The sequence below is a fragment of the Megalobrama amblycephala genome, linkage group LG4, assembly GCF_018812025.1.
Source record: "Megalobrama amblycephala isolate DHTTF-2021 linkage group LG4, ASM1881202v1, whole genome shotgun sequence".
Taxonomy (NCBI): domain Eukaryota; kingdom Metazoa; phylum Chordata; class Actinopteri; order Cypriniformes; family Xenocyprididae; genus Megalobrama; species Megalobrama amblycephala.
The window spans coordinates 41836202-41860370 of record NC_063047.1 but is presented as its reverse complement, the minus strand read 5'-3'; the positions used below and the strand labels follow the sequence as shown (position 1 = coordinate 41860370).

At 37.8% G+C, this 24169-nt stretch overlaps 1 protein-coding gene across 5 annotated transcripts in view; it reads right to left on the bottom strand.

The window, feature by feature from the left end:
- Positions 1–24169, bottom strand: part of pappab (pregnancy-associated plasma protein A, pappalysin 1b) — a 137892-nt gene that overhangs the window by 41073 nt on the left and 72650 nt on the right. For 4 of the 5 annotated variants that reach the window (XM_048189431.1, XM_048189432.1, XM_048189427.1 and 1 more), the window contains 6 exons: positions 16459–16587; positions 16199–16290; positions 10995–11191; positions 5258–5365; positions 1435–1570; positions 1096–1309 (listed from right to left, as the gene is read on the bottom strand). In XM_048189431.1, the coding sequence (XP_048045388.1) occupies positions 1096–1309; positions 1435–1570; positions 5258–5365; positions 10995–11191; positions 16199–16290; positions 16459–16587 (876 nt within the window). The remainder of the gene's footprint in view (positions 1–1095; positions 1310–1434; positions 1571–5257; positions 5366–10994; positions 11192–16198; positions 16291–16458; positions 16588–24169) is intronic. The other variant, XM_048189430.1, reaches the window with a different exon arrangement.

Sequence of the window (24169 nt, the reverse complement as noted above, 5' to 3'; positions counted from 1 at the left end):
GGGAATATACTGCAAAACATAATGTATTACATTATACATTTCCATATACAGTATGGGTAATTAGTGCTTACATTTTTTTCAATATACTGCAATATATGTATTGACAATGTATGGCTATATATTGATATATATATATATTTGATATATATATATATAAATATATATATATATAAAATATTTAGAAATAAAGACAAAAAATAGCATTACATATAATATTCATAAAGTTTTATCCTTTATTGTGTACATATACTGCACACACATATATACACACATTCACAGAATAGCACAGTTACAGCAGATTTCTAGTTCCCAGCATGCTTGGCTTCTGACTATTTAAGGAGAGTAAATGTTAAAATTAAATGTTATTTCATGTGTTTTTGCTCAATATTAATATAGGGGGAGATCTCTTAGTGTTTGATGTTCTATTATTTTGGAATTTAAAAGGGTTTCTGGTCTGTGTGAGTTTGTGGGGTTGACACTGTGCTGAGGAGCCTGTGGTTCGGTTGACAATTGGCCAAAAACCATAAAGACGATATATTACTTAATTTAAAAAGTAATGGCTGTGCACACTTCAGCACAGTGAAAGTCTCTTTGCTAAATACTTTAGTACATGCAGGTGTGCTTGACTTGTGCTATTTTTAACTATCTTGAAAATATGAAACATTTATTGTAAATAATTATAAAATATAAGAAATATATTACATTATGTGTGTTTATACTGCATTAATAAATATATCTGCAATATATTTATACATATGCTCTACCATATTTGATCACATATGCATCTATATATTATGAAGTGTATTACTGAATATAAAATTACATGCATTATGATATATTAGTAAATATATTGTCACATATTTTTCAATATATGAAAAGCGGCAATTCCTTATGTATTATTCAATATATTGTAATATATTAACACAATATATTATGCTGTATATTTTCAAATATACCATTAATTCATTTAATATATTGATCATTCATACATAGGGAAATATATTTTCTTTTCGTAAGGGTAGATATGCTGAGGACTGGCAAAACATTTACTCTCCACACTGACATGACAGGGAGCAATGGTAGATATCTACTCACCTTTGACCCATGGGGTTATAGATTTCATTGCTCTGGCAGCCACTGATAGTGATGGGGTCAAAATATTGAAAAGAGCGTAGTCCAACACCTGAGATGGCCACCAGAGGAGAGCCGAAGCTAACTATAATGGCTTTTGTCCGGTAAAAGGCAACGCTCAGGTCGTGACTCACAGGAATCACCAGTGGATTGTTCCGACAGCTCAGCCTCCAGTCCCCTACAACCATCCAGCCATCGCACAATATATAGAACAAAATTTACCCTCCACTTTTGTTTTCTAGAAACACATATCTTGGAGTAAAAAGAGTGTTAACATTTTATTGAGATAAGGGTGAGACTGACCAAGAGGGTGGGTTTGTTCCTTAGTGTCCACCAGCTGAACAGTAATGTTGTGTTGTCTCTGGTCAATGTCAGCTGTTCCATCAGCGGCCAGATGGATAATGACCGCAGCAGCCACCATTGGATGGGCGTAATAGGCCTTTTAAGAGATGAAAAAAATGCTCACTGTCACTTCTATCATTTTATTGGTGATTGTGATTTTATCAAGTAGCATTTGCTCCTGGATCAACTTCTTTTTTTGATTAAACAGTCATAAACCTGGACATTCTTAACTCGAGTCTTAAGGCCTGTTCACAACAAGGAAAATAGCAATAGTGATAACAATAAAGTAGTTAAAAAAATGTAGTTCTAAAAATTGTTTTAAACAAAAGAATAGCAGAGTTCACTCTCATATCAGGCGAGGGCGAGACGCGTCTCAAACGAGCCTAATGTCAGCTTCTGATTGTCAAACAAGTTGATCACAGGCATGCAGGAAATATGGCGGGAGATGCAGCATCTCATTCCCTTTTCAGGGAACCATGGTTACAGTTGTAACCTGAGATGTTCCCTCGTGCTGCATCTGAAGTTACGACGCTATGGAAATGTTAATACTTACTCCAGCGTACTGACAATTGCCTGTCTAGTGTGAATCCTGGCAAGCACAACCTAGGACATGAGCACCGGTGTGGAGTTCAAGTCTAGGTGGTAGAACCTCACAAATGTGTGCAGAGAGAACCAGCCTGCTGCATCACAAACTTCTTGTAGGGATAGCCCTGACACCAAGGCTTTTGAAGCTGCCATACTTCGTTGAATGAGCTCTGACAGCTATAGGTGAGGCCTGACTCATATGCAAGAGAAATAACCTTGAATATCCACTGACTATGACTATCCTCATCCTTTGCTTGGATGCTAGGGACCCTTGTCTAGGTGACCCGAAGCACACAAACAATCGATGAGACTTTCACCACAGGGCAGCTCTGTGGACATAAGCATCCAATGCCCTGCCTGGACATAGCATCGCTTCTCCTGGAACGTCTGAAAAGGAGGAGAGCAAAATGCATGCAACACTATAGATCGCACCACATTAGTGGGGACCTTAGGCACGTACCCTGGTCTAGGGTGTAGAAAAGCTTTCACAATTCCAGGTGCAAACTCCAAACACGAAGGGGCAACCGATAGGACCTGAAGGTCTCCTACTCTCTTTAGAGATGTAATATCCAGCAGAATTTTTTTTTTTTTTAAGGTTATACATTTCTCTGCAATGGTTTTAATGTGCTCAAAAGGAAGCCATCAACAGGCCTTCCAGAACAACAGCCAGATCCAAAGTCAGAATCCTTGTGTGGCTTGCAGGCCTCAGCCTCAAAGGACCATGTAGGAAATGTGACACCAATGGGCTTCTCCCCAAGGACTCACCACCATTGAAGGACAGATCTTGAAGGAACTCCTGTATTGAACAAATGGTGCAGTTAACTGGGTCCAACTGATGATTTCCAAACCATTAAGTGAAAACTCTCCACTTCAAGGCATACAGTTTCCTCGAGGAGGGAGCTCTAGAGTTAAGTATGGTCTCAACAATCTCAGTTAAGAAGCCAGAGTTTAAGAGTTGCCAGAATGGAGCTACAAATATTAGATGGACCCCATCTAAAGCCCTTGCATGTAACCTTGATCATGCAAAATAGGTTAACCCTTCATGGAAAACCCCTTAGGTCTTGAGCAACCACTGCAAAGGTCTGTACAGCAGGCCAAAAGGTATCACGTTGGACACAGCTGCCATCAGACCTAACAGTTTTTTAAACTGTTTGACAGTGATGGAGTGGCCTAGCTTTATATTATTTATGGCTGAAAGGATCGATTCAATATGAGCGGGTGACCGACGTGGCTGCATCATCATCAAGTCCCATACCACTCCCAGAAGGTGTTCAGCCTTAACTCCCTCATATGGGTGAGGATGACATCTCGATGCCGAACCACCATTTGCTCCAATTGAGCCAGAATCAACCAATCATCAATATAGTTCAGTACGCGAATGTCATGGAGTGGCAACTCAGCCAGAACAGCATCCACGCCTTTTGTGGGATGCGGGGTGCAAGGCTAGGCCAAAAGGAAGAACCTGATACTGTTAAGCTTCACCTCCAAAAGTGAACCTGAGGAACTTGCTGTGTTGAGGAAGGATGGATATATGGAAGTATGAGTCCTTGAGATCTATTGTGACAAACCAGTCCTCAGGTCTGATTTGAGTCACAATTAGTTTAAACATTAACATCTTGAACTTAAATATTTTTAATATGCGATTCACCTGGTGCAGATCTAGAATTTAATGCAACTCCTCATCCTTTTACAGAATGATAAACTTCCCGCCTGTAGAACCCAGACTCTCTCTCGGGTGGAGGAACACGTTCTATGGCCTCCTTCGCCAAAAGAGCTATGACTTCTTGTTCCATTACCAGAGCCTGCTCGGGACCTTCCATTGTGAGCAGGATCCTGTTGAACTGAGGCAGATAAGAATTGAACTGAATTCTGTAGCCTTCTTCTATAGTTTGCAGGACTCACTGAGACACATATGGCAGAAGTTTCCATGCTGCCAGATGGTCTACTAAGGTAACCAGCCTCTCAAGACTGGTCTCTGGTGTATTTTGAGTAGTCAGCTCTGCACCTTAAAGCGGATGACCACCAGGGAACAACTGAACTGGCTTCTCTGAAGTCCTCCTTGGAGAGGGCGAGTCTCCCAGTGCTGCAACATCTTCGGGCAGACACTGAGACCTGAACTCTCTGGAAACCACTGCACCCCAAAGCACCAGAGGTGGCGGGATTGGCAGAATGGCCACCTGAGAGCACAGAGGAAAAGCAGGCATCGTATGATGAGGTTTAAGCCACTTCTCCCTGCAGGGGCCTGCCCTCAGAGGCCTGATAGCACTGGGCATCAGGACACCTTAGCCGAAGCCTTCTTGGAAATACGAGGAGTTGGTAGGCGGCTGGGACCTGTCCTTGGTATCCTTTCAGATCTGAGCTTGGCGAGAAGATACCTCTGGAATGCCACGGCTTGATCTGCCTTCTGAAACATCTTGACGTCAGTGGTGACTGTGTCACCAAAGAAGCCAGGAGGGGAAAGTGGGGCAATCAGAAGAAACTATTTATCCTTCTCTTTGATCCCAGAAAGATTTAAACAAAGATGCCTCTCTGTGGCCACCAGGGCTGCCATACTGATTGGCTTCACCACTCAGTAATATGGCTGCCGTTGCATCATCCAGGTGGATGCTACACATTGGTGGTGGTCGAGGAGATTACCTCTTTCCATATGTAAAGCACTCTGAGTACCCAGAAAGGCACTGTATGAATGTAACATATTATTATTATTTTTTATTATTATAGATCGACCGGAGCATTCTCAGAGGTAACCGCTCAAAATGAGCACAATCAACCCCTTGAGAGCTGTCCGTGCATGCTCTGCTACCAAACAAACACCACATAAAGTGTGCGTATTCCCACCCATGATGTGGCGAGGGCAGGGAGAAAAACACAAATTAAAACGCTGTTTGCTCGCCATTTCACTTATTTTCTAATATATATGCTTCCTATGGGATAAACAACAACAATTAGACAGACAATTATGAACTCAGAGCACTTGCTAAAGGCACAGAAGCTGACATTATTTGGTCTGGGTGCGCTTTATAACTTCCTAGTCATGACGTCACAATAGGACGTCCCGCAATGCCATTGGACTGATTACACATGTGGTTCAAGAAGGAAAGTCACATCATTATACTGATTTATGTACTTGATGTGATATGACATCAATCTGTTCAACTGAAAGCAAAAAGAGAGATCACCATAATTAGCCATCTCTTACCTTTAGCCAATATTGCGAAGTCCAGCTGTGCTGCTGAGACTCCTCACAAGGAAACCAAGCATACTGAGACACCCCATGTGACAGGTCAAAAACCTTCGACTGACAGCTCTGAGTTAACAAACACAAGATATATTTATTGTTTTTATCTCCCTTATTGAATTTGGCCATTAAAATGGTTGAATTTTTGGCAAATAACTAAGGACAAGTGATGTACATCCTGATTGTATGTTTCCAAGAGGAATCCTGTAAATATAAATATATATATATATATATATATATATATATATATATATATATATATATATAGCACTATATAAAAGCACTAAAACAGAGTAATGATGGGGCTGGAAGTTCTGGAAGTTCACAATTAGCCCCACAAGTGGCCAGGTTAAAGTGCCACTCCAGATCAGACTGAAAGCCAGTGAAATCCGGGTAAACAGGGTGAACTGACCTACTACTCTCTTCTGAGAACTGTGAGCACACCGCAAGAGGATCAGAACTGGCCCAAACTCTAGTGACTGTTGAGTTTCAGAATTACTCAAATTTAGATGTTTGACACTCTGTGTGAGAATGAAATTCACCAATCATACAAGCTTACAGGGACGGTCATGTTGGATTGAAATGGAAGTTCTGTACACTGCCGGTAACAGTTTTCTGACATTAAGGGCAAATTAGGACATTATGGGCCAGATTTACTAACAGCTTGCGCCAGCGCAAACCCTCTTTTGGCATTAAAAAACTACTGTCTCCATTTACTAAAGACATGCAGTGCAAAATTAGCGCTGAAAACGTGTGGACTGAGTTGTTTTTTGGCTGACCTTATTGCATATGCATTTGTAGGAGTTTCCCTTTCAGATGCAAAATTTATGGGAGGAGAGTATTTAAATGAATCACGCAAAGTGATTTACTAATCTTTGCGCTCGTCAATTTACTGGTATTTGCGCCATTATTTAACACTCAAAAAAAGCATGTCTTAACCCATTTTGCAACATGGCTGCATGGCACAGAGAGCGTGTGGCAGAAGGGAGAAAATATTTTCCACTCATTAATTTCTTTGGAATGCCAGAGGAAGACGTTATCCGAACATATCGTTTGCCAAGCCATGTTAGCCTATATATATATATATACATATACATATATATATATATATATATATATATATATATATATATATATATATATATATATATATATATATATATATACACTGTATATATATATATATAAATATACAGGCCAACATGGCTTGGCAAAGGATATTAGGCCTATATGTGTACGTGTTTGTCAGATTACATGTAACAAGTTGCGCCTGTGTCGACCCGCACCTGATGAGAGCATCAGCTCTGCTTATTTGCGTCCCAAAGCTAATTTGCGCTGCTCTTGTTAGAATGTGTTGGTCATATGTAAATGATTGTCAGCATTAGATTGCACGCAAAACTTGCCACTCCCATCAGCGCATTTGTGGAATTGCTCTCTAACGCTAATTTTAAAAAAAGTTTAGTAAATCTGGCCCTAAATCAACAAAAAAGCTCAAAATGACAAATCTTTTGAATTTTTTTTTCAGGACAGGAAGGGTCATGTTGGATCAAAATGAAAGTTCTGTACACTGCTGGTAACAGTTTTCTGATATTAAGGGCAGCTTAGGACATTATATCAACAAAAAAAAAAAGCTTAAAATGACATTTTTTTTTCAATTATTTTTTTTTTTTTAGGACAGAGCAAAAAAAAAGAAACATAAATAAAGAAAGAAACATAAATAAACACTGTACTCTTCTATACTACATTTTGTTTATTGACGTTTTATTTTTAAATTTTTCCTCATTTCTATTAAGTCCATATTTAGATGAAAATCTAAAACCCAGTTTTCATGTAAAAGCCTGTTTTTTTTTTATTTGCCTTTCTAGTGGCATTTTAACTGAACAGCTAACTCCTAGTCCAAGTCTTCTAAAATCTTTGCCCTTGTTTCACGGTGAATTGCATCGAGTGTATTTCATTTCACTGTAGAATAATGTGACAGAGAACCTCACTGAACCCCTTGAACCCAAATGTGGGGTGACAGTGTTGCAACGCTAGGTGACACTGGTGAGCTGCACGCTTCCTCACAGAGTGAATGGCACTAATTATGTGTTCGATGTTTGTGTATGTGCAACAGCAGCGGGAGCAGATCAGGGCAGCAGTGGTATCGCTTATGCTGTCTCCTACAGCTGCACATTTTGACGTCCCCAGGATTTTTGGGGTTAGTATATCCAGAGGGTATTTTCTGCTTGGTCAGCAGTAAAGCTGTGCTGGTAACTGTCTGGCCTTTACATTGACCTCATTTCCCCTCCAAACATTTATCTCTCTGTTTAACATCAACTTGAGAGCTTCAAGGCGCTTCAAACCTCACTTCAAGATGAAAATTCTAGAAAATCTGTTTTCTATTTTTCTTTAGAAAAATAAACAGTTCATTTCAACTTCTACAGATACATGTATGACTCAATCAGTACAAAAGAAAACGTATTACAGATAAGAAATGAGATTTAGATTTTCTGTAATTAATTAATCTAATTTGCTTAATTTTTTCTTGTTTTAAAGCATACATTTCTTAATATTTTGATTACATATACTGCAGACATATTTGAAGAATTTTGTAAATTAACATTTTTTTTGACTGAAAACAAGTTAAGATACATAATACAAGTGAAGCTAAAACATAGTATTAATGCAGGTCATTCTTTGTTGGTGTCATCATTTAATTTTTTAAACAACTGAAAACATTTCACCAGTTGTTCTTACATTTCACATAGACATAATCTTTCTAGACAGAAATAAATATGTCTTTCGAAGTGGAATCATCTTAGAGTTCACAGATCTAGAGGTGATGTAATATTACATGAATTAGATTGAGAGACCGGCAATTCACTTCATTCACTACTCTAAGACAGCTCTGCGGGGAGAGAGCTGACTGGAGCAGGGGGATTCATAACATCTTTTTCATCTCTAAATGCCTTATAAAATTTGAATGAAACTGTTACAAAATTAGCTGCAAAACTAGAGAATTCTGATGTAATGCTTAAAAGAGACGTAGAAAGGGAGAATAGGGTGCAAAAAAGAGAATGAGAGGATGTTCGTTTCTGCACTCCTCGCTTTGCTCTTCCATAGTCTCCTGAGATTCCTCTCTCTTTTTCTCTCTTTATCTCTCTCTCTCAGCACGCCACAGTAACCTCAGTGACACCATTCCCTGCTCCACCACCTCCCCTCCACTGATTCAAGTACACTACTGTACGCAGTCTGTACTGAAAGTTCGTTGGCTGCTGTGCCACACAATCAGTGAAGAATCAATTAGTCGTTCTGATACGCCACTAACATTGATCACCAACAGATTCACTTAAGCTGCAAGTCTGTTTCCATCTTGAACAGATTTACATTTATATAAAAAAAAAAACTCGCGAGAAGCGAAAGTACAAATTCCACACAAAGGTTTATTGGCAAGACTAACTATTTAAAGTAATTGTAACATATGTGCCACCGTTTCCCATTATGAGCCACAATACACATTTTCAAGCAACAATGAGGTTCAAGCTCAACTGTGAAAAATGGGCATTTCTCAGTGCCATAAATCCTTAGGTTGCGCACAGCGTGATAGGAATAGTTTTGTGACATGATTAATTCAGGAGCTTGCACGATTTTGGGCGCAGGAGACTCGCGCTCCACAAACATCACGAGAGAGGGGAGAGGAGGAGGAGAAGTGGCCAATAAAACTGTAAAATTACAAATGTATCATGTTGAAATATCCAGGGAGTAAAACAACACAGTTTTTTTAGACGTCCCTCAGAAAGAGCCAATTCTTTACTACTTCCATGTGTGAAGGGTTAGAGCAATGTCTCAAATCTCTCCTTAACAGAATGTGCTTCTCAGCCATTTATTGTCAAAAACTGCACATTTCAATCTGACTTCATCGTCATTATAAACAATATTTTAGATCTGAGTTTTTTCTGTTTTAAGTTAAAAGAGCCACTTGTGGTCATATATAATAACTGCTCATTTCAATAAGCCACCATTTCTCCTCGAAAGACCCCATAAAATGGCTTGGCATTGTGTCTATGTGTTTCACTATTAAAACAGGAAGTTTGAATGGGACTTTTAAAAAAAATAGCCATTAGCCTTTAGATAATGATAAATGATTTGCTTCTTGCTAATTGATTACAGGTGATATTAGTGGGAGGGACATTCACATTCTAGAGAGCATTTGTGTCAGGAGCATGATGCAGGGCTATTTTTGTTAACTAAAAGTAATCCGTTAAAAACATTTTTAGTTAAATGAAATACAACTGGAATAAAATAAAAAACGAAATAATATTAGATTTAAAAAATAATAGAAATGTTACCTCTGCAACTAACTGAAATAGGTTTAATCATTAATATATTAACTAGGCCTTAATAATAATAAAAAACAAAGATATGACATTCAATGTATGTAAGGTAGTACAACTAGATCACTTTTATTAAATCCAAAAGGTTTTATTTATATTTTGCTACATATAAAGGTATTTTAAAGATTTCAAAGTGTCAAAAGGTCATTCGGTTTAACCTTCCAAAGGCCAATACAGCCATTTCATTAGTGATTAAAATATCTTAAAATGTAATAAATGTATATATTTTTTTATTTTGGCATGATTTTATAACATCATATATCAACATAGTGCAAAATGGTATTAAAATTATGTGTAGAAGTCATTGCTTTGTTATGAGAAAGAATGTCTGGAAAAATTTCATTCGGAGTAACCAATATAAAGGGACCATTTTGGATCAAGTTATGCGTTCAATATCACGTGACAGGATGTGACATCATTCAGACACCTGCAAAGGACCACATGGTTGTGAAGCAAAGTTACTAACTCTCTCTGAACTATTTGAAAAAATCATGTTTTCACTTGTTCATACATGTCCTGAAACAAATGTTGTAATATTTAAAAAACCTGTACTAAATGTAAAATGTTTGACTGTCCTTTTATTAGCTAGCTAGCAAGATTAGATATCAGCCTATTAGCATTGTTTGATAATATTGTCATATGGTATAACCAAAAATGTCATTCAGTAAAACCGAAATTTTGGTTAAACTGTGACAAATTTGTAAAAAAAAAAAAAAAAAAAAAAAAAAGAAAGAAAGAAAGAAAGAGAAAAACAGTGATAATTGATTATAAAAACCACATAATCTCATTGTTAACACTTCATAAAAATTTATTATATCTCCATTATGTTTTTATACACTTTTAAAAATCTTATTCATCAATGACCCATATACAAAATATACTTACATACTATATATATATATATATATATATATATATATATATATATATATATATATATACACACACACACACACACACACACACATTGACATGATGTCATTAGCATTTTATGGGGTCTTCAACACATCCTACAGGGAGTGTACAGTATGTGCACATGTGAAGGTATGCTTGTAAAAGTTCATCCCCCGGTTTCACAGACAAGGCTTAAGCCTAGTCCCAGACAAGCAACTTGCACTGACATATTATCTTAAAATTTGTCAGTGCCATTATTTTGTCTGAAGATGCACAACAGTAATGTTTTTTCTTTCTTTCTATGGCATGTTTATAAAAGCTACTTAAATGTCCTAAATGAATTAAGGCCTAAATCCTGGTTTAATCTAAACCCTGTCTGTGAAACCAGGCCAATGTCTCTTGAAGCATACGCAGTGAGTGTGTGGTCTTACCTTCGTCACTGCGGGATATCCAACAGCCACCTCTGCTGGACAGTGCATCTTCTCCTCATTGGACACCTCCACTGCAGTGGCCCATTGATCCAGGAAGCCGCTCGGGGTATAGAGACCACAGTCCCTTACACTTGCCTCCCGCTCAAAGTCCTCACACACACCATCACCGTCGTAGAAGTAACACAAGCTGGGCTCATCTTCAGAGGAGAGAGGCAGAGATGAACCAGTATGAGAGTAATACTGAACCACTGCATAAAAATCCCATTTCAAATGATCAGCAGACTGTTAGAGCTGGTAGCAGTTAATTCCATCCTCAGCTTTAACCCAGTGGTTCTCAGACATTTTCAGGTAGTGGACGACTTGTAAAACAAAAATTTCAAACCACCTAAAACACTCTACTCATGTGCCTCAAAACAATCATCTGCAGCTTTAAGTAATAATTAAAAAAAAATCCTTAATTTATACTAATTTGATTGTTTTTTTGTTGTTGTTGTTTTTTTGTCTTTTTGGAAACACTGAAATTTGGTATGGTCACTAGGTATTTATTCATTGTTATCTGCCTTGGATTAAGGGATGATTGTATTTCGCTTGTGAAAAGTGTCCTGAAATAATATGAAAATAAATATTTAAAAACGTTTTTGTTAAAAAAAAAAATACTTGTGTGGGTAATAACTGGTATTGCTGGTAACATAACTTTAAATAAAATAAAACATAAAATAAAGTCCAGGCCTGGTCCTCTCTCGTCCTTCACTGTCATCGCTCCTCCTTTTATGCCTCCGGAGCTCCTCCGTGAGAGACTCGAGGCCGGCGCGCCTCGCAGGTGATGCTCATTATCACTCGCGTCACCGGCCTCACGCCGTTCCCTCACGGCTCTCACCCGCCCTGCTCGTCACAATCAGTATCTCAAATTATTAGAATATTTAATTTCAAGTTCTATTAAATTACCATTCTCAGGGTATAAATACTGGGTTTAGGTCAGTAATCCCAACAGCAGTCATGGGGAAGTCTGCTGACTTGACAGTTGTCCAGAAGACGATCATCAAGACCCTCTACAATGAGGGTAAGCCACAGAGCATCATTGCTGAAAGAGCTGGCTGTTTGCAGAGTACTGTGCTAAAACATATTCATGGAAAGTTGACTGGAAGGAAAAAGTGTGGTAGGAAAAGGTGTACAAGTGAAAGGAATGACCGCAGGCTTGAGAAGATTGTCAGGCGAAGCCGATTTAAGAACTTAGGAGAGCTTCAAAAGGAGTGGACTGAAGCTGGAGTCAGTGCATCAAGAGCCACCGCACACAGATGTCTTAAGGAAATGGGCTACAACTGTCACATTCCACGTACCAAGCCACTTCTGAACCAAAGACAACATCAGAAGGGTCTTACCTGGGCTAAGGAGAAAAAGAACTGGACTGTTGCTCAGTGGTCCAAAATCCTCTTTTCAGATGAAAGTAAATTTTGCATTTCATTTGGAATTCAAGGTCCCAGAGTCTGGAGGAAGAGTGGAGAGGCACAGAAACCATGTTGCTTGAAGTTCAGTGTGAAGTTTCCACAGTCAGTGATGATTTGGGCTGCCATGTCATCTGCTAGTGTTGGTCCACTGTATTTTCTGAAGTCCAGTCAACACAGCCATCTACCAGGAAATTTTAGAGCACTTCATGCTTCCTTCTGCTGACAAGCTTTATTGAGATGCTGATTTCATTTTCCAGCAGGATTTGGCACCTGCCCACACTGCCAAAGGTACCAAAAGCTGGTTCAGTGACCATGGTGTTATTGTGCTTGATTGGCCAGCAAACTCGCCTGACCTGAACCCCATAGAGAATCTATGGGGTATTGTCAAGAGAAAGATGAGAGACACAGATGACCTGAAGACTGCTATCAAAGCAACCTGGGCTTCCATTACAACTGAGCAGTGCCACAGGCTGATTGCCTCCGTGCCATGCCACACTGATGAAGTAATTAATGCAAAAGAAGGCCCAACCAAGTATTGAGTGCATAGAAATGAACATACATTTCAGAAGCCTGACATTTCTGTTTAAAATATCCTTTTTTTTATATTGATCTTATGAAGTATTCTAATTTATTGAGATTGAGAATTTATTGGTGGGTTTTTGTTAAATGTGAGCCAACATCATCACAATTAAAAGAACCAAAGGCTTAAAGTACTTCAGTCTGTGTGCATTGAATTTATTTAATACACAAGTTCCACAATTTGAGTTGAATTACTGAAATAAATGAACTTTTCCACGACATTCTAATTTATTTTGATGCACCTGTACAGTCAACAGAATGTGTTAAAGGGACCATCAAAATAAAGTGAAACCCGTTTTTATAATTTTTAGGATTATAAAACAGCTGACTTTTAATTGAGTTAAGTACAGGACATTCTCTTTAGTTTGTCATAAAGATTGTTTAGAGCACTCATTGTTTTACTTGGCATTACTTCACAGTGTTAATACACGCTCTATTTTTTACTGGCTTTCAAACAAGGACAGTCATAAATCATCATTTATGATGACAGATTGATTATCTTTTATGACTGTACTTCATGTATCAGCAGCCCAGACACATTTCCAGCAAAATGATCACCTCAATTAAAATCCCACTATAGGTGAAGGACTTTAAGCTTCTTTTTAATAAGAGGTCTACCCTTTCAAAATATTGTTTTGTGTTGTTTGTTCTTTGTTTTGAGCCATATTATGTCCCATTCCTGCTTTTACCCAGGCCCTGAGGTGTCAGCAAAATTTGAACGAGTATAGCTGACACTAAGGGAATGCTTTTATGCTTTCGACTGCATCGTTCTGTCACCTGTTCAGTCCAGCCATCCTGGTAATCAACAGCTACAAGGTGTCAATCAATGCTAACAGCAGTCAGGAAACATGTTTGCAAGATGTTCACTTATCAAATCAAACACTCTTTCCCCAGCAGGCTCCAAACAACATTAACAAGGACAGACTATGTAAAGTTATAGGCATCCTCAGGCGCACAGCAGCCGCAGTACATCATTCAAAGGAAGCTACTATGTGTAAAGGGCAGTAGGATCCATGCTGCACCTTGTCACATCACTTCCTGTACTAAAAAGGCACAGGAAGTGTTATATTAATACTGTGTTACTGCGTACGGTTCGCATGACATGTTAAAAACACGCTGGAAAATATCTAGAAGCGCAAAGTTGACGTAACCATAGATCTTTGCCCTTCTGCTTGATCAGAGGTTTGTCTTGGGGTTCGTTCAACAGAAATGCGAGTTTCACAAAAACATTAAGCTGAGATAAGTCATTTTATTTCTGTCAAGCATTCTGCTATTTTGGACAAAGCAACAAACCAAAAATTGAGATGTTGCTGAAAGTGACATAGAGAGCTCCAACTTTCCACACAAAAATGTACAAAAACTGATCTAAAAAGCAAGTAGAATGTGCTGAAAATCAGTGGCCATTATTTAAAGTGATAGTTTAGCCAAAACCGAAAAATCTTCACTGACTTACCCTCATGTAGTTCCAAACATATATAGCTATTTTTTTTTTTCCAATGGAAAGCAAAAGGCGATTTTTTTTTTTTTAAATGCACTGGTTGACCTAATACTACCACCACCACCACCAAGATTCTGAAGTGTGCATACGATGGACACTTTACTATTCCATGAGGCCACAGGATAGGATTTTGTGAACGACAGTGAAGTGACTTGTAGATCACATGACAGTGACAACATGTTGAATTTAGTATGTTTGAATTACTTTCATACTACACATATTTATTCTATATAGAACATACTTTTTAGTGGTTGCTAAATAATTACTTACGCAGCCAGAATATATGGGGTCATTGAATCATTCACGCACGTGATTTTGTTCAAAAACATGCATGTTTTTGGTTTTGTTAATTTTTGAAGAGTGAGTTTCATACTCGACAATATCATAGACAATAAACATATCAGAAACTGAAGATTTCAAGCTTCAAAGTGTCATAAAAATTATCCATGTGACTCATGCACTTTATTTCAAGTTTTCTAAATCCATGTGATAGTTTTATGTGACGCTGTTTACTGGAGTGAGATGACTTTGAGAACCGGATCAGTCTGATTTATAAACAAATCATTTAGACAATGTTTGTGAACTGAAGAATTGACAAATTACAACAACAACCAGATTCATCCATGGAAGTGATGTCTCTGTGACATTTATGTTGATTTATTTTCCCATTTTTTGATGTAAATGACAAAATAAAAATTTTTGTGTGAACTGTCCCTTTAAGGCAGCAAAGGATGCGAACTCATTGAACCTACTCCAAAAAAAGCGGAACTGCCAATTAAGCACTGTCGGGCACTAGTGCAACCTCAGACTTCTAGAGGTGTCCTAGAGGTCAGACAAGACTTCAGCTAGATGAATGTTGGCTACATTCAACAGCGAACTTCAAAAACCCTTCTTATCTGTTCTTCCTTTTCTGTCTCCTTTCTTTTCTGTCTTTTTTTTACTCCACTCCAGCTTTCCGTCCACACGTTTAGAAGAAAAGGGGATTGTTGCATTACTGCTAACAGGAAGAAGTGCCACAAAGGTCTGCTAGTGCTCGTTAGGCAGATCTTAGAGCTCTACAGCAAAGAGTAAAGTCTTTTGTGAGGGGACTTAAATGCCTGTAAGAGGGTCCAATTATGCGGCCAATTGTTTTGACAGACTGATTAGCTCACAACTCAAAGCACTCTATTAACATCACAACCAGCTAACAAGTTTTGTGATATAAAGAGATAGTACAACAGAACTTTCTTGTCCTTTCACACATTGTCAGTGTAGGACACTGTGTGACACCGATGACAGGCTGAAGCCATGAGATTGATGGCTGGGCACCCGGGTAGAACTGACATCAATAGAGTGCTGAGAAGTAATGAGCAATACAGCTAAATGCTGCTGAAGCAAAACATCAATCAAACTGATGCTACACTTATATACTTTATTATACTTCTGCTTTATTGTAAAAGTAATTCTCAACCCATATGTGTAAGTGTTCTGAAGCCATACAATAGCTTTGTGTGAGATACAGACTGAAACTTGAACGTTTATGAACATCACTGTATAGAAACGAGCTGTGCAAAGATTTTTCACAAATTTTCCCTTTGTTTTCCCCAGAAAAAAACAAAAACATATATGGGTTGGAATGACATAAAGACAAAGTTTATGAACTTTTCCTTTAACATTTCTACCTACAGATGACGGTCACGTACCAACACAGTTGAACAACGGCTCTTTCTTGCACTGGTTTGAGCAGCCATCTCCGTTAGCGAAGTTCATGTCATCACATTGCTCTCCAAGATATCTGAAAGGCAAACACATTTAAGTCATTAAAAGAGTTACATCACACAAAAAAACTTTACTGCTGGTTGCAAAAAAACACTGGGATACACTGGGAATTTTCATTTCAAATACATTTGTTTAAGTTACTGCATAAATCTGAGGAAAAAGAGAGTAAAGAGAGTAAACTGACTTTTGGATGAGTCCATCTCCACAGTAGGGTGAGCCCAGCTGGTGAGAGAGAGGTGGAGATGGTTCACTTTCTGCTCTTCTAGACACTGTCAGCACGTGGTAGGTGTATGTTTCATCAGGCTTCAAGTCCCTGGAACACATAAACAATGGCTATTAATACGTTTTTTTAAACTTGCATGCAAGGTGTTAATTATGGGGTGGTTTAGCGAAGCACAAACCTCCCAAATTAAAGCTTGCATTCCTAAAAATGTGGTTGAATAAAAGGTTTTCAGACAGTTTAATAGAACTTTCAAAAAAGTCCAGTACAAATGTTACTGCTGCTCATCAATGACACAGCTTATAAGTACTTCAACAAAACATGACAAGTACTGTCATTTTTAATCACTTTATAATATATTTGCACTTTATTATAGAATGTGCACACTTTTTCTATAATATCTCCATATCAAAAATATATCACAAAAACATTAATATATAGAAATTACTTTAACAAACCTTTAATAGCAATCTGCTTACCTCTACCTATGTTTGTTAAGATATTAACAGTGTTTAAATATTTACAGCTGAGAGATAGAAAATTGCTTTAGAATGAGTGTTTATGGGACAGTTCTAATGTTTGCCATTATATAAGGCGATAAGCACTCAGTCCATTTAATTTAAGGGATTTCTTGCAAAACAAACTGTCTCCTTTTATCTTCAAGCACCAACAATTAGATGCTAAGAAAGGATGGCTATTGTAATGTGACTCTATGTAGAGTACAAAGCGTGCTGTACTTGGCACTCGTCATGACTGTAATACAACCCTTCAGGTACATGAAGCTCAAGACTCAGCTGAAACAGCGCAAGGTAAAGCTCTAGTCATCATCTGTGCCGGGATCTACACTAATTCAGATATATCTGAAAACATCTTTTTCTCTACATTTTGGCCTTCTGTCCACACTGAGATGGCATTTTTGTCCTGCAAAAAAGGAGCTTTCTGAAGACACTCCCTCAAGGGGATAAATTATAAAATGCTGTTTTTGCGTTGTAGCATGTACTGTGAAAACAGAGGTATTTGAAAACGATGATGCGGGTTTAGTCATGTGACGCATACTGTAATGTTGGATATCTATGTTTATGTGCCTGCTATGTGCTAATCACTTTTAGTGTTGCTAAATATAAATGTTACTTTGTACAATCTTCATATTACTTTTCTCCATTTACTGTCCTGCTGCAAAACATGAGGGCAATTGCGTTTTAGACCATACATGGAATGGCGATTGAGTGTGACGGGGACGCACCAGTAAGTCCTATAATATTTTGCTAATTAAATGAGAACTTTATTATGTCTGGTCTCTTGAAATCATCTCAATGAGCTTTTATTACATTTTACACATGTGGAGTAAGATGATTTTAGCGTTTTTCAACGTTTCACTTTGGAAAATGCTAGTGTAGACAAGGAATGTTTTGCAACTAAAATGCCATTGTCAAATGTATACAGAATAATGCAGGCCTAGCCTAAGCTCAACATAAAGCAGCGTAGGATCCGGCATACGGACCACCCAAATAACCCAAGACCCCCCATCCTATAAAATGCATTTCCTCTCTTAATCTATTTATCATCACCTCACAATGAAATGGCAAGAATAGAGTCACGGAGAATGGCGGTGGAGGGAGCGCAGGATCAATTGAGGAGGCAGAGGGGGTGGTATGGCACTTTTCTCTCGGACAATACGCCCATCTGTCTGCATTACCAGTCCTTAAATTTTTCTACTATCGACCCAGCCGCTTATGGGGCTCGGGTTAACGAAAACATTTTAATCGCCACTCAGATCAACCCTTAAACCTCTGTCTGCACATATGCTTCTCAGATCCTTTACACCGCTTTAACTTTCCGCCTGCAGGAACACAAACTTGGAGGGACTGTGCAGTGTGTGGAGCCTCACAGCTGGTTCAGGTACATTCAACTCAATCAGCTTCACCAAGAGGCTCTAAAACCCCACAAGCTCCTCCAGCTGCAGACTTCCCAAACAGTCAAATATGGGTCAGAGAGCCTCAGTGGTGTGAGAACTGCCGAGTGCCAGAGGACACTTTGCTAGAACTGCATGCAGAGTCTGAGCCAACCCCCAAAGGCAGAAGCTGGAAGATCTTGGCCCGCAATGTGGTCTTGTGGCTGTGTATTTCTAAGACATGTTTGTTGTGGAGAGGCAGAGCAAAGCTAAAAGAGTACTGCTGCTATCCTTAACAGCCACAGTGACTCCTGAGGTAGACCGTTGGCTCAGCTTCCACAACGAGGAAAGGATATTTTGCCCGTTGAATCGAGTAAGTATCAATTTAGCCATCAATATCTTGTGGCTACATTACGAATTTGCGGTGAGGCTGTTTGTTTGTGAAATCATAATCATTTATTTGAGCAACTGGAGCTTTTGTGCATTACTAAAAACTAGGGGTGTAACGGTACATGTTTTCGCCCCGAACCGTCACGGTACGGACGTCACGGTTCAGTTCATGCAGTATGACGACGAATACAGGCGATCCACACTCCAATCCAGAAGGGGGCGTGCACAATAATGCTTTTTAGTCAAACCTATTTTTTAACCAGCATTAACCACCAATAATCGCAATAAGCTCTGTGTTTTGTTACTTTCGATAAGAAACAAAGTGCCATCTTTCAAATTCTGTCCATTTTATCACGAAATTCAAACAATAATTGCCGTTTTGACTCTTTTTGATGCACGATCATCCCTTCCTGTTCACTACTACAGAATGAACATGAATGAACATGAAGGTATGTTGAAAGATACAGAACAACTTAGTGTTTCAACCGGGGAAAGATGTCCGTAAAACAGCTTGTTAACAATATGTCACGTAGTATTACATTTACCTCAGAAAAGCCATTCAGTGTCCACAGTTTGTTAGTTCGCTAAATATATGCAATATATTAGCCTATATATTAATCATATTTAACTTAACCTGTTAGTTAATGTAAGGCCTAAATAAATCCGTCATGAAAACAAGTTATGACAGCCACTGTGTAAATGATTATATTTCAACAACAAATTGGAGAAAAAGAAGTTAATGCAAAAACTGCCTTATGTGTAATTTACATGCTTACAATGCATACTTTTTTTATTATTATTATTGATTTTTTTATTTATTATTATTAGAGTGTTGATGATTATGTCTAAAAATAAATAGCAACTGAATTTAATAATTTGGGCTCTGTTGTTAATTGTAACCTTTATTATTGTAATGCGCAAGTTAGGGCTCCCTAATAGTTTACAGCATTAGCAAAGATAGATTTTTTTTCTTCTCAAGAAAATGTTAATTATAATTGAATACATTTAAAGACAGAGACACAGTTGGTTCAGTAAAACATTGTTTAATAAAAAAAAAAAAAAGAGAGAAAACATTGTTCTGTTTTCTCACCCTACTGTACCGAACCCGTACCGGACCGTGACTTCAAAACCGAGGTACGCACCGAACCGTCATGTTTGAGTACCATTACACCCCAACTAAAAACACTTAGAAGAGATCATTCTTAAAAAATAAACTTGCATACATGAAACGTTTTATATCAAAGACACAGTACATGAAATGCTGGAAATAAAGAAATTGTTCAAATGAAATTTTAAAGTCACATAAGAGTAACAATTCAGATGTTGCAATCTATCACAGCACCTTCCTGTCGTTGTGTTTAAGGACGATAACAACATTTTTCAAGGCTCTGTGCTGGAATTTGTGCTAGCTCATGACATCATCGCTATTCCCATGTGGGATACCCCACAGTAGTGTGGGAAAACACTGTAGCTATGAGCCCTTCACTCTTAAGTCAACAGGGTGGGAGTGTGCAACACTGACAATGTTCAGGAAGCACACTGGCAGTTAAACAAGACAGTAACCAGACACTAAAGCAGCTCAAACCTCTAGGTATATATATGACTAGTTTCACTTCCTGAAATCATAATAAGTTAGTTTCTAACCTCGCAGGTTTTCATCTGTCCAGAATTTTTTTTTTCATTCCCATATTACAATATGGGTTAATGACATATAAAGGGCCATTCACACAAGACGTGACAAGCAGTGAAAAAATGCAAGAAATGCAAGGTCTCGTGAGTTGATCTTATTTTTAGTGTTTGAGCTCTTCCAAACGTACTCTCTGTATTCATGTTTTCAAGTTTCATTAGGGTTTTGAAACTTGTTCATACTATTTTCATTAAAAGTTTAATTTTAATGACTTAAAAATGTTCTGTGGTGTAATCAAGTAAAAATTAAGGTAACCCTTTATTTCAGTGCTCCACTTTAGACTTTCTACTAACTGTAAGTAACTTTGCAACTACATGTCAACTAACTCTCATTAGATATCTGCTAACACTTTATTTTGATGCTCCAGCATTATTGACTATGAGTAACTTATTATACTAACCTGAACCCTAACATCTAACCCTACATAACTACTATCGCTCTAATGAGAGTAACTAATACTCTAGAGTTAGTTGACATGTAGTTGCAACGTTTTTTTATAGTAAGTAGAATGTCTAAAGTGGACCATCGAAATAAAGTGTAACCAAAATTAATAGCATTGCATGAGAGCACACAGATCTTAAACATTTCTTCAAAAAAGTTTTATTTAGTAATTCATAAATATAAACTATATACATAACATCTTACAAACTGTCTGATATTTTAAGAGACCTTGACACATTATGATGTAATTTCCTGCTTTTCTTTATGAATATTTCTGTAGTTTGTTGGTTGTATCACATGACATTGATTTGGTTGACAAACATTTTTCAAGTATTAGTAAGTCAAGCAGTTCAAATGTTTTTTTTCTAAAAAATGATTTAAAGAAATATGCCAAATTACTTTTCTTAATTTTAGAGCAGTTGTATCACCCTAACATTCTGACTTTATGCCTCGCAAAAAAATTCATAATATTAATTTTAATTCAGAAATTAAAAACATGTACATCATGGGAGATGTATACAGTATTAAAGTTATTTAAAGTCAAAATTAAAGTATGACTTTAAAGTCAGTTTTTTTCAGTATGCTAATCTGATGTGTGAATTATGAAAATGTCTTGCACAGACTAAGAAAAGAAATGTCATCTAGCATTTATCAAATATGCAATGAAAACTGGTATGTTGTTTTTTTTTTTTGTACAACGTGGTCTGCACTTCAATGCAGCTGGACTTTGAAACAGGCTATGCAGAAGAGTGAGATATATAAGTCCGTCTTTTCTGGTGCTTGTAATTGAGCTCTATAGAGGAGCACACTCATCCTCCTCAGTGAAACCAGTCTTTCTGAAGGTACTCCTCTCTTTCAGCCCAGATGCTGGAAAAATCATATTATAGTATTCGCTGTATACCTTCAAAAGAAATCAAAGAGATGCAACTCATAATGCTAGGCCCTCTGTGCAGCTGCTCGCTGCTGGAAGTGTTTAGGAGGAGAATGATGATCTAAAAACTTAATTACTTCAAAAGGAGTGGAAATAATTTGTCATTTAAAATCAAAATCAGAGTTCACATGGCTAAATAAAACAACAACACAACCTCAATCGTATAATTTACCAAACCACAGCTGTTTGGTCATACCGCAACTCAACCCAAGAGATCCATCAAGTGGTGCTTACTATACGCTGTATCAATGAAAGAGAAACACGCTGCTGGAATCCATGACAGCTCGGGGGAAAAGCTGTACAAGATGTGGAATTCTTGCAATATTGACCTTCAAGTAGGTAAGACGCAATCTTTTAAGATTATGAGAACAACAAGACACTGCACAAAAACAGATGTCTAACACAGAATGTCTTGCTTGTGAATAGATACTTATTTAGCTATTCTGAAGTCATGACTCTGCTTTAGTTCCTTGCTATTTTCAACAGAAACTAAGTAACTTCATGTATATATGCAACAGCTTTAAGTTGTGCACAAGATAAAGTTACATTTGCATGTCATGTACATGCTTAGAGAATGCAGCATACATTTTAAGTTGTGTGTACTTTTGCAACACTTTGTCTTGTTGCTCTGTGACAATCATATTGATAAATTTGAAAATGAAAACACAGGCATGTGAAGCAGTCTGGAGGTTGTCAGAGGCCATGCTGTTTAATCACTCTCAATGCTATAGCAGCAGTGATCTATAGCGGCTGTTCTTTGGCTGAGATCAGATATTACAGCACATTCCCCCGCCACACTGAAGAGCTCTCATTAGGAAGCCTGCCTCTTTTAGCCAGACACCACTTTGATTGGGGCTGCTTTCACTGGTCACAATGAGTGATTGCCTGCCTCTATTGGAGCCGAACTAGGCTTGCACCTGGAGGATGAAATGGCCATGTAATTTTGTGCCACTCTGGAGCTGACAAAACATTTTATGGCCCTTGTTTTCCTGGACGATATGAAACGATCTCTAGTTAATTGTCACACAGCGATGAAAGATCAGGACTGTGTGGACTCAGCAAAGGCCACCCACACTGAAAGGAAGAAGAAGGGCGAAAAACAGATAGTGGACGATAACAACAATGGGACTGACAAGAATCATGCCTGTAGTAATGCTTTTCATTTCAGGTAGCAAACTATTTACTGATCATAAATATGATTATACACTACCGTTCAAATGTTTAGGGGCATTTCTGTTTTTAATAAATATTTTATTTAGCAAGGATGCACTAAATTGATCAAAAGTAAATTGATAATGTTACAAAAGTCATTTCTGTTTCAAATAATTGCTGTTCTTTTGAACTTTCTATTCATCAAAGAATCCAAAAAAAAAAAAATGCATCATGGTTTCCACAAAACAGCAGTGCAAACATTTTAAAATGTGCACATTTTCTGGAAAAAATCACAGTTTTTAGAAAAATCTGTCAGTAAACTTGATAACGTCACCTTGGCGACAAGTTGAAGTCACCAAGTCAAACACATGAATAAGTTCAAATAATGTAACATAACACTGTTTCTTCAACCCCAGGTCATCAGTCCATACAGTACTTATTGTTGAGCCCTCAATTACATGTTCATACTGAATGCAACTACTGCAGTGAATTCCTTTAGAAAAAAAGTTACTGTAAAATTCTCATAGGGTAGCCTAACTCGAGGAATCACTACTGAATAATGAATTTCTTGGACTGCACTTTTAGTTGAAGTGGAGGTCTTTCTGAAATATCCTGTATTACTCCTCAGAGCAGCTTTGCCAACAGCACTTTCGCTTTGTGTTAATGAATTTCAAACAAGGGGAGATTTTTGCTGATCCCAGAGCGGTAGGAAGAGCGGATGGTGATTTTCTCACCATCTGGTGAATACAGCTGTGCAGCATTAATATATAAAACAAACCTTTTCAATTAAAAAAACACATTATCTGAGTAGAAACTGTTGGCTGATGAATCGGGATACCGATTCAATGTATGTTTGGATATGTCAGTTTAAATACTACTTTTTAATTCGGCAACGACTTGTTAAGACTCTTTTCAATTCTAAATATTATATATATATAATAATATCTAGATATTTATTTGTTAAGATGAAAAGACCAGCACGTCTTTTCGTAATGTACTGCTGCTGCAGCTGTCGCTGTATTCACTGTAGTTTCACTTGTCAGCCAACTTTTCAGAAACAAGAAAAGACACCCAAAACAGCCCAGAGTAAGGACAGTGAAGTTCAGCGGGTTCACACTGGGTCTTGTTCATATGCACTGAGTTGATTTTTTGTGATAGCTAATGTACATTATTGGCATCCTGC